Source organism: Anas acuta, chromosome Z (assembly GCF_963932015.1).
Source record: "Anas acuta chromosome Z, bAnaAcu1.1, whole genome shotgun sequence".
NCBI classification, from domain to species: Eukaryota; Metazoa; Chordata; class Aves; order Anseriformes; family Anatidae; genus Anas; species Anas acuta.
In genome coordinates, this window is record NC_089017.1 from 29,969,725 (window position 1) to 29,981,780 (window position 12,056).

Genomic DNA, 12,056 nt, shown 5'->3' on the forward strand with positions numbered 1-12,056 from the left:
TTACATATTTAAGTCACACTACTTAATATTTACCCAGCATATATTTATTTATTTATTGTTGTTGTTTCTAAATTACATGTAACAGCCTTTCGTGGAAATCATGATATCATGATAAAAATAATTATTTTTCAAATAACGTTTGTTTTCTTTAGTTTCTGTAATCATTCAGTACAATCAAAGGCATTTAGAACCACAGTGTGCTTCTTAAGCCATATCCTTCCTATTTTACAAGCATTTTGTCTTCTGTTGACTTGTTGCAGAAATTCTACGTTTTGGAAGGGGAAATTTACAAAAAATATAGACAAGAATACTTACTGTGGTAAACCACCAGCAGTTTCCATGTTATGTTTGATATTAAGAAAGCAAAGTAATATGGTGATGATGTAATGATTCCGTTCTCTCATTTTCAGATGCTGTAATTGTTTCAATTCTTACATTTTTTTTGGAGAGGGATCCCTGGAACCTTTAAAGACACATTACTTTTAGACACCACACTTCTGAATCTGTGCCTGAACTGAAATTGACCCATAGAGCCATGGTTTAGTCAGGAAATGTCACCATAAAACTGATATTGCAATACTTGCCTCTGATAAATTTGTATGTTCACCAGTATTTTAGGAAACCTTTTGTTCTATCTAGGCATTACATGTAGTTTGACAAAGAAAGTCCAGATCCACAGTCATGGAATAGTTCACTGATTTTTCAGGTTTTGTTAAGTACCAGTGAGTGTCTCATTTGATCACAGAATGATTGGCTCATATGGTGACTATAGGCCTATGATCAGGATCCCTGACAGTCTTTCAGACTCTGTGTGACACCAAGCTTTCTTTCACAGGGTCTTGTAAATGCACGGCACTCCTCTGGGAGCCTGAGCATATCCTGCAAGTTAACCAGGACTTTGCAAAGCTTTTTGACATTACCAGTCATCCAGTTTCATTTTAATTTGCGCATGTCAAAACATCTCATTCCTTTAGGAATTTCTAGTTGAATTTAATAACTTACTGAAGTTTACTGTGCTTTAAGTAAAAGATTTTTTAGGAGAACATAATCTAATCAGGAGTTCTGAGTAAAAGAATTTTAAGGTATCATTCTGAAGCATAGAAGGACCACCAAATTACTGAGATATCACTATGTATTTTTAATGTTATGTTACAGTTTTCTTGCTATACAAACCAAAAAGCTTAAGGAACCTCTCTCCAACTCTCTTTCTATGTTCCTCATGAACTTTCGATAAAAAGCCTGTGTGCCTGATGAAAGTTTGCAGTGTCGTATGTGGTGTTTTTTTTTTTTTTTTTTTTTTTTTTTTTTTTTTTTTTCCCAACTCTTCTTTGCTTTCAGAACATGCATTTGGCATATGTATACCAAAGGATGAAATTCCATTAGCAATTTTTTAATGTCGATTTGCATAAAATATGGTTGGTATGCAGGAAATACTAGTTCCATTTGCCTCACTCACACTACATGTTCAGCCTCCCAGAAAGTGATGATCTAGTACCTGACTAAACCAAAAGCAGTTCTTAGAGGCTGATTGTACTCTTGAATTTAGTGAGTATAAAAAGTTCTGTTGAAGTAATTATTAGATTTTTATTTAATCTCAGTCTGAAATATAACTGTATATATAAATTGGGCCAAAACCAATAGAGACAGTAACCCTAGCTCACCCACACTCAAGTTGTTTATAACTGATAAGCTTGATTCCTTGCCCAGTTAGTGTAATTTGGATCTCGCATTTACAAAAGACCTACATGTTAGCTGTCAACTGAAATTGAGCCTAATTTTTTTTTTTTTAGGCCATTCAGATATCAACTGATATTTTATAAGCAACACTGCAGGAAAGCCAACTGCATTCCCCAACCATTACTGTTATAAAACTACCCTTTAGAACTCTATTGAATATAAACTGCTTGAGATATTATATGCAATTTGTGGGAGAAGGAGTAATTCCCTCCTGAAGTTACTTGAATCAAGTTTTACTGGGGATGAATGAACATTAAAATGCTTGGTTTGGATAAGCAAACAAAAGCTTGAAAAATGTTGCAAACCTATAGGGATCTAAAGGTATCTCTTCCTGGTGTATCTTTCTCTGTGCTGTTTCAAGGGATCAAACCCTAATGAGGATTTTGACAGGGAGGTGGCAGTCTACACAATTGCACTGGGTGACCAAGAAAACGCACGCTGCGTTGGCCAGTGCTAAGAGGGTGGAACCCTTTGTCCTCCTAATACGTTGATGATTTTAATAATAAACATTCCTGTTGAGAACATAAAGCTGACAGCAGTAACAGTTGATGGCATAATTCTAATGACATAATTCTGTCATTTTTTGCTTTGTCGTTAGAGGATTTTTTTTTAAGAGGCCTTTCAGTTTAATATAGTTATTTAGATGAGCTGAGTTACAGGCCTAGAGCCTCATGCAAATGCTCATGTTCTTGCTCAGCATTACAACCTGTTGTTAAAAACAAACAAACAAACAAAACCCTACAACAACAACAGACAAAAGTCTGTCTTTCAAATGCAGATAGGTTGCATTTATTATGTCTGTATCCAGTTTATCTTCCTAGTTCTGTTGTCTCCTAAGAGCTACCTACCTTCAATCTGCTGTTTGTTACGGGAGGCTGTCAATTCACGAGATCAGCATCTCCCTTCTCACTACATGATCTGCAGTTATTTTCTCCACTAAAATGCTTTCTGTATCGCTGTTACTTCAAGTCTGAAAAATACTATTTTCCTACTTGAAATCTCACTCAGATGTTCATCACATTTTTTTTTCATTGCTGAAAGTTACCCATTTTAGCATCAGCAACCTCTGCCAGAGTTGTACAAGTTCCAGGTCCTTATGACTTGCTTCTTTTTCACCACCTTTTATAATGATAAGTTGGTTCTATGTCCTTTCTGTAAATTCCTGTTGTGAGAGGTGTCTGCTTTACACCTCAATCAATATATTTTATTTTTTGTTTCCTTCCTTCACGCTTTTGGCTTCTCTTGAGTTTCTGATTTCTACAAGCGGTGTGTCTGCTTCTCTTTATAAAAAAAGCAAGTTTCTTACAGGAAAAATGCTATTTCAATGCTTTTTAGAGAGAACTTAAGGTGACCAGTCCCTGTAGATATGCTGGTAAATCAAATAGGTAACACAATCTATCCAAACTTGCTGTAGTTAAGCAAACAACAGAATCTGAAATAACTCAATAGATAGGCTTTTGGGTCATGCCTTACTGAAGTTCTAATAGTTGAAATCCATAAGGCTACCACAAGGCATTCACAGTGGCTGTTCTCTTAGTTCCACTGCCCAGACATCTGTACTCATACAGTCTGTTCCGGCTTTGGTTAAGAAGCCTCTTCATCAAAGGGCACTTGAACATCATCAGTGCTTACTAAACATTGGCTCTTTGAAGGCACTTTTGGGCTTAGTCCACATATTCAAGTCAAATACATTTGAGAGAAGTAGTAATCAAATGAGTATTTTCAAGGCATCTGGCTGCAAAGTAACAGTAAGTTCCATGTTTGTTCTCATTTTTAAATAAGCTATCAGTAGAGTGCTAAAATGTTAATTTCCATTTTCATTTGTTTTGCTAGCTCTGCATAGTTCTGATCATTATTCCTTAAAATATTGCATATTTGGTAGGAATACACAGCCAAAAATCATCTTCTCAGTATTTTTAATGCAAGACAGCTGAATCATAAAGGTACTTTAATTGTTTGTAGACTTTTCTCCTCTAGGTTGTTAAATGTTGCTGTCAGAAATAATTATGTATTCCATCTTTTCAACTTTTACCTGTATTGCTGATACAGTATATCTTTATTAATTATAAAGTGAGTGAATTATTTTACTGAATCAGTGTAATTCCTTTTTTTTTTTTTTTTTCATTTTCCAAAATGTTTATGTTGATTAGCTCTAGGATTCTGCATTAAAACTAGTCTCTAGTAAAAGATATATTAATGCACCACCGGCAAAGCTTAGCTTTCCTTGTCCTGTTTAGTAATGGAATTCCTAAATTGTAGTCACACCATTTCTGAGCAAACAGACAAAAAGGAAGGTAGCTAAGCATTTTGCTGTGCGTGAGCAGTTAGAGGGCAAGCAGACACCATGCACCTTGACCACCTATTATGAAGCTTTTTGCTGCAATGTCAAGTGAAAGCGAGTTAATTGGGTGAAGCTGTAGAGCATGTTAGGGGCATGGTAAAGGGTTGCTGTCTGACAGCTGAATGTCAGCAGAAGCTAGTCAAGTGTGGCTGAGAGACAGAGACCTGTCACAAAGTTCATGTGGACTATAGCACAGTTAGGAAGATGAAATGTGGTTCTGTCTCACTTTCTCCCTCATTGCATTCAAGCACCTTAAGATTTCACACTGTATGTGTCAACCCTTGTTCTCTAAGCTGTTTTCTCCTAACACTTCTGCATTCAAATGATTGGACAGAAGATGCTAATGTTTGGTAAAATGAATGTAAATACACCTTTTTTCCTTTTTCTGCTAGAGTGGCAGTATGCATGCAACTCAAAAGAAACTTTGAAGGCTTACATCAGACAGTCACACTGCCTAGGAGTTCAGATGATGACTGAATACATTTCTCAAGAGAATATGAAGCTTGACACTTTAAATTGTTGGATAGGGACTGTTTTCCCTCTAGCAATGACAGAAGAAAAAGCTAAGCAGTAAGCAGTGAGAACTATTTCATGAGCCACTTGTGCCTCAGCATGGTGTCACAAGCATGTTAGTCTCCAGCTGTAGTTACCTTCTTCTCTTCTTGTTGGAAGGAAGCAAAGAGCTGTGAAGGTAACCATCAGAGAGAAATACTAATTAGAGACAATAAAAACTGCAGGAAAACTCAGACAGTAGAGAGGGTTACTGGGAAGCAACAGGAGCATCAGTTAAAGGCAACAACAACCTCACAATACACTGATGCAAAATGTGGAGAGTTGTTACAACCGTTTAGTAGGAGTACAGTGTATCTTTCAATGTTGGTTGCACAGTACAAAATAAAGCAATAGTCATTCAGGTTGGTTATTAAGATTAAAAATAAACAGAAGTTGCTTCTATTCTTGAGAAAGTGGAAGGACAGTGGTAGGCAATGTTGGGTAAGAAGTCTGGCTCATGAAGTCATGTTCCTGTGTTAAAGAACTTGAAAACTTCAGTTGAAGTCAATGAAGACTGAGCATTTCCCCATGAAAATAGTGCACTACATAGTTTGTGTAGTGTTTTGGTATTATTACAGTGTAGTACAAACAACTTGACCTGAAAATGAGAGACGTCCATGTGTATTCCACTGAATAGAGACAAAATTCTGAAAGAATTACTATATATGCTGCATGGCAGATTTTTGGCTAAAATATTTAGAAATCATCACAATTAGCAATGCAAAGTCAAATTCCTTGTCTTTAAGCCATCAAAACATTGACGATATGGTGGTCTGATGTGGTAATCCTGTGCATTTCTTCAAACATACCAGGTTTAAATACATTTGAATAAAGCAGGATTTCTTCTAGAAAAAAATATCTTTCTTTAATTGCTCATAATAGAGTCTCTGGAGTGTGATTTCACTGAATGCATTAAACGCTAAAGCGTTATAAAAGCAGAAAAAAAATGATTTCCAGATATTTCAGAATTGTGTATTTTTTCAGTAACTTCTGGAAAGTGAAAAGGGAATTCTTTGAAAATGAAAAATGCCATTGGCTAGCAGCACCCAAGGAAGAAAGTGTGTTGTGTGTTTAACTTGCTGACTTAATGTGTAATGAGTTGGCAGTCCATTGAATTATTCTCTGATAGTAAATTGTTTCCAGAATCCAGGCAGGAGTGCTGACAATTAGAATTTATACTGAATGTTACAATTTTCCTACTTTATGTCAGGGATAAATTTAGTCTTACTGCCTCAGAATACCGAATTGCAAAATCATTGACATGGGAAGCAAACTTTCTGGTTTTGGCCAGTATACATTCCTCCTTTGAAGAAATTTGTTAACTATCGCAGTATTAAACTGACACCACTAGTAATACTTTCCATTTTAAGTAGCAGTTTTTAGCATTTTCATCAGTCTGATGTTTTATTTATTTCACTGAGAGTGAGAAATGACTGTTTGAGCTACTTTTAACAGCAAATGAATGAGCAGCATGCTGAAGTCCATTGTTATTATGGGGCAAAAGCCAACTATTACCAGTTTTGGGAATATCAGTCTAAGAAGGAGGTTGTAAATTATTTGAAAATTTTCATCTTTTTACAGAGAAATAGGTTTTCCACATAAGTGCTGAAAAATAGTATCAAAGATGGTTCTCGTTTCTTTAACACTTACTGGAAGTTCTATTGCTACAGTGAAATGATGTAACACACAATGACAACATAGACAAAAGAAGCTGGAAAAAGTATTATTGGCCATTTGATATGCTGTCTACTGGTATTACTGTGTATATGTATGTTCTAGATTCAGGGTAAGGGAAAGAGATGAGAAGAAACCAGTACCAGAAATCAATTGCAGAGATGTATATTGACTGTTTCCTACTTCTCCTCCATTGCTCTCTGCTCTGTGCTTACCCCTTGCATTTCTTTCTGCTCTTGGATGGCTGTGCTGCAGCTTCCTCCGAGATTTTAGAGGTTGCTGGAATTCAGAAGAAACTGCAGCTTGCTCCTCCTTCTATACTTCTGTTTGCTGTCAGGAATCCTCACACACCTAGGTCTCCTGTAGTCTGGTGATTTCCTATAGATAACACTTCGGCCTTATAATACAATAGTCACCTTTAATTTGCCAAGTGGTATAACACTGAGCTTACTACTGTATCTGCATCATCACACAGGAACATCTATAACTGAGTCTTTTTTTTATGTCGCAACTTCAGTATTATTCTTTCTGCCCTTTCATTTCATCCCTTTCTTGGTAGTTTTCTGTTCTAAGTGGCTTAATTTCTTTCTTACCTAAGTCAAAGAGATATATGCAAGCTTGTTTTTCACAATCCACAAGCCGTAACTCACAAAAAAAATCTTACAATTTTTTATTATTCTGATTTTTTATTTATAATTTAATTTATGTCATAAAAAAGCGGAGGGGAAATTTGTGTTTTGAAATTGAGTATTTGAAAGCAGTTTAAAGTGACTAAAATTTGTGGTGGGAAATCGCCAAATTGGAAGGAATTACTGTAACATACAAATAATAGAAGGCAATTGAAAAGTTGTGGTATTATAGTGAAAATTGTGGTCCAGTAAAATTATCCTTGCGTTGACTTTGCAGGCTGAAACCATTCTGACTGATTTGTGGCTTCCACTCTGGGTATAGATTTTAGTGCTACAATTGAAGATAAACAATATTCTTCCAACAGTGTGTTTCTTCATGTAGTTATCTGTTTGCACCAGTGTCAAAACGGATGCACAGTTTTCTAATTCCAAACGTCTGACATTACTTCACAAGTATTGATATATAAAAGCAAAATAGGGTGTCTTTGATCACAACATGATGCTTTTGAATAGGCTGACAGCGCAATAAAAACATACATAAGAATATAATACATGGTGGTATTATAATAATCACTCACAATGTCATACATAATAAAGCAACCCTTTAGAAGTCAGTTTTAACTTTGGTAAAACAATGCATATATTATGAGACATCCTGTAAACTAGATCCTAAATGTGATCAGAGGTTAGCCACAAAAGAGAACCAGTAGGGAATAGTTGTTTTAGAAATCTTTTTTCCATGTCTAAAGTAAAATGTTGTTAACTGTAGTTTAGAAAGCACTTATTTCATAATATAGACTAATCTTTTATTATTATTATTATTTTTTTTTTTTTTGGGAAAACATATTTTATAAAGTTAGGCTACCAAATTCTGAAAAAATGGCCACAGGATGTGTGACCAATTACTGTATTCCATAAACATTTAGACCTGTTGTGTCCTAAATATTTATTTAGCTGATGAAGTGCAACAGTCTAGATGGAATCATCTAAATCAGGTAAATAAAAGTGCTATGCTAAAGATTTACCCAAACAGGCACTTTATTTAAGATACATAATTTATTTAAAATACATAATTCCTCTTTTAAAAATTATCTAAATGCATTTTTATATGATGGATTATTATCACAACCCTTGTATATTGTTTGAGTGTGCCAGTTTAATACATATTTTAGAAAGGTGTCTAAATACAATTATGTTGAAAGAGCTGTGTTGAGGAAATTATCACTGCCTTTAAAATTTCTTTGTACAGGTATGTGTTCAAACAATGCGTATTGTAACAGTTCTGAGTGTTTTTTTCTAGTAACCTATAGAAAGAATATTGTTTTCTTATTCATCATGAGTGTATATAATGATACTGGATCAAAACAGTTCTTAGAGTAACAGCCAAGATATTTTTTTACATCAATCACATTGTTATTAAATCTGATTTCCATTCTACTCAATGAATAGTATTCTGTTCTGCGTAAGAGGTACAGCACAGGATCTGGATAACTAAAGCAGAGCTTTTTTCCCCCAGCAGTGAAGCTTTTACTGTTACATAGTCTATTGACTTGCTGCCAATCATTAAGTTTCATACTGTTTTTTTTTTTGCAATTCTCAAAGGAAATCTGATTTCTTGTCTCCTTACTGGGATTTTGATGCCATATTCCTCAAAAAAAGTCCCAAACCTCACTATATCTGGAAAAGGTATTATGAGATAGTAATTGTAGCATGTGATATTTAATCATTCTGATATGCCGATGAAGTGAGATATTGAAAGCAGTACAAACCATCATGTTTACATTTGTCTTCAGTATTTGTTATCCAGAGTGAAACCTGTTAGTAGGTTATATCTTAGTGATTTCATTCATTTACACACATAATTGTTTCTAGAACATCACTGTTGTTTTTTTATGGTGCATTTCAATATTTTCTTAATATTTTCTTATGAATGTCTCTTTCTTTAGAGAGAATTTAAGCCAGCTAATTAAAGTGTATAAATAACAAACTGTTAATCGGTGTAATAGGTGGATGCTTTCACTGAGATCTTATTTCAGATATGCTGATACAAATGCAGTGAAGCTTGTTTGTGCTTTTGCTCTTTAATGGTTCCCATCCTGCATAGTGTTGAGCACAGTAGGACTGAAAAGGTAGAGTGTTACAGATCAGTACCTGACAGTTCTGCTGGTTATCTGATCCCCGTAACCAGCATAGTTCAGAAAAACTTGAGGCACTACCTCATTTTAACTACGTCCTTGAAGTAGTCATCTAAACTTGCTACCATATGGGTTCTTAATGAACATGTAGCATAACCTGGCTGTTTACAGTATCTGCAGTATGGCTTGTGGTGAACCAGGAAATCAAAAGAGTCCATATCAAAGGGAACTGTTGAAGTAGGTGTTAGAGGCAACCATTGATTTTTCTTCTGCAATAGTAACAGAGGAAAGGGGAATCTTTCATGAATGTGTCTTTATACCTATGACTGAGTCTGGATTTGTTGAAATATGAATATACACCCTCACCACTGCCTCTTTCTGTGTATCAGTGAGTCAGTGTATTGAAACCCGTGTGCCTTCATATACATGTATTTCTTCTTCTGTGTATATGTGTGTGTGTGTATGCATGTGCATGTGTGTGCATATGCATGTACAGTCTCCCTCAAATGCCGAGGGTGGGTGTTTAAAAACTAAAATACAGAAGCAGTCTTTCATTATCTTACCTTATGTCTTTTCCATAGTAATACTTTGCATGTATGTGAGTTTTTCACATACTTTATGGCCTGATTGATTGTTATTTCCGCAGCTATATAGTACCTTGGTTAAAATACCTTGGTAATAGGCAGAAGAGCAATATGACATCACATTGTTAAATTTTTTATTTTTATTTTTTATCACGAATATTTAAGGGAATACACAATGTGTCTCTTTAGCACTAAAAAAACTATTAACGTTGATAAACTGGTATTATCCATAATCTTTCAAAGTAGAATGCACAATGTTTTGGTTATGTGAGTTATATAATGTTGAATTTTAACTGGTCTAACCTTTGTAACTGTTCAACTGAATGTCGAGACTCATTGAAAGATGAATTGTATTCCCCAGCAATGTACATTCAGTGTATATTCTCTACCATCTTCTAACAGGCTAACATGCAAAGAGTATTTGATTTCAAATTATGATAAAATATATTTAAATGTAATTTATTATCTTTCATGGATAGCACAGCATATTTTTCCTAATAACAGTGACAGGAAAACTGTAGATGAAGTTTGTTTACTTGATAAAAAAAACCTCACCTAACAATGATAATGAAGAGGGGTAAATGCTGTCTGTACATATCTTTAGTGCTTTAAATAACATAGACTGTAGTTTCTTAACATTTATTAGTGCAGAATATTGTATGTAATATCCTTCACTCCTGCTTATTAAAGATTAATATACATGTATATATGCAGGTATTGTATATATTACAGAAATGGTTGAAACAAGGTACAAACACAGATACTTCATATATATATATTTGTGAAAGGTATAATGAAATTATTTCTCTTGCTTGTTTAACATTGCATGTAGATTCTTTTTGGATTTGTTTTTTATTATTATTTTATTTTACTCCAGGAATCAAGAGGGAGTTCAAACATCACAATGTCTTCAAGCTAGCAATTCCGCCTGACCAGAGTAGAATCCCAGATTTTTTGGCATTGCAAGCTGAACCTGACACATCCTACAACAGTTTTATGCACAATAGAGCCAATTCACAGTCTTCAGTCTATTCCTTCAGCCTGAATGTCACATCCAGTCCCAAAAGAACAATGGAAAATGGATTTTCAGGTTCTTTGTATCAATAATCTTTTAGAAGGAAAAAATTGCATTAATGTAAAATGATGCAATTAAAGTGCAATTTTGTTGCTACCTTTGAATTGTAGTTCAGCGTTTGTATTTTTTGACATTAATTTTACGTTTTTATGAAAATGTGCATTCATATGTTCACATTTCTATGCTTCGTGTTCTTTGCATACGGTAACAGTTTTTTTTTTTTAACTTTTATTTATTGCAGTTGCTCATTTCTTATGTAATATATTTTTAAATGTTAAAGAATGACACATTTTGGGTAATTTTCCTCAGTCTTAAAAAAAAAAATCAATAAGCCATTTTAGTCTCTATCTATCAAAGTTGTTTCATACTTGTCTATTTTAAAGCAGGACTGCAATACTTTAATAGGATTGAGAGAGCTATTTGAAATGTATGCCAATGATTCCTGTCATTTCATGGCAGCCCTGCCATGGTTCACTGAGCCCCCTCTTTTCTCTTGTCAGCTCAACTGAAGACAAGCATTTAGTTGCAAACTTTAAGCAGGTTGTGCAAAACAGAAATGATGTGACTGCTTCTCTTCCTGCACAATAATGTCACTGCTGGTCAATGTGAGAAGGTCAGGTTGCTCCTTGTAAAGCTACATGATACCACTTGCCTATTTGAACAAGTTAAGTTAACTGCTGAATCTGGTCCCTGCAGGCGTTGAAAACTCACCCTTTTATCAAGTCTGCATTTCATAAGAAAGAAGAACAATTGTGCAGGGAGGATTTCTGATGATATGTTTATGTACTTTATAAGGACAGTTCCCAAACCAGTGTTGCAGGTAATATATTTAGTTTAAGCTGAAAGACTTTAAAGTAATGGCTGTTTTGACCTTCAAATAGACTCCTTTTTTGTTGTTGTTGGTAGGACCCAAGAGTGACGCCCATCTTTGATGCTGACAGAATTTAAAGCAAGGCCATTGCCCTGCATTTTCTGCCTTGTAGCACACAAAAGTAAAATTGTATGTCAGGCCGAGATGTCGGGGAGCTGACAAGATGCCCCAGTGACATTTCAGCTGGAAAGAGCAAGTGTCTTGCAACCAAGTGGTCAAATATCAAATAATAGGTCAAGCAGGAAGGAGCTGAGTTCTAACCACAAAGAGGTTTCTGGTAACTTACTTGACAAGCTTTTGGGCGCTTTGTGGCTTGACAAAGTGATGTTCTGTTGGGTATCGCTAGACAGACTGTTCTTTATCGCCTTCAGAAGATCAGACATTGACATTGATTAAACTCTTTAACCCTTAAAGGTTAAATCGTAGCAGTTTCATCATTGTGAATGAAGAACAAAAGA

The 12,056-nt window shown here is 35.0% G+C and overlaps 1 protein-coding gene across 9 annotated transcripts in view; it reads left to right on the forward strand.

The window, feature by feature from the left end:
• The window catches only part of CCDC171 (coiled-coil domain containing 171), a 172,573-nt gene extending 161,850 nt beyond the window's left edge, over positions 1–10,723 (forward strand). For 7 of the 9 annotated variants that reach the window (XM_068666401.1, XM_068666408.1, XM_068666409.1 and 4 more), the window contains one exon: positions 10,530–10,723. In XM_068666401.1, the coding sequence (XP_068522502.1) occupies positions 10,530–10,584 (55 nt within the window). In that variant the 3' untranslated portion in view covers positions 10,585–10,723. The remainder of the gene's footprint in view (positions 1–10,529) is intronic. The other 2 variants (XM_068666404.1, XM_068666407.1) reach the window with 2 other exon arrangements.
• The last annotated feature ends 1,333 nt before the right edge of the window (positions 10,724–12,056 follow it).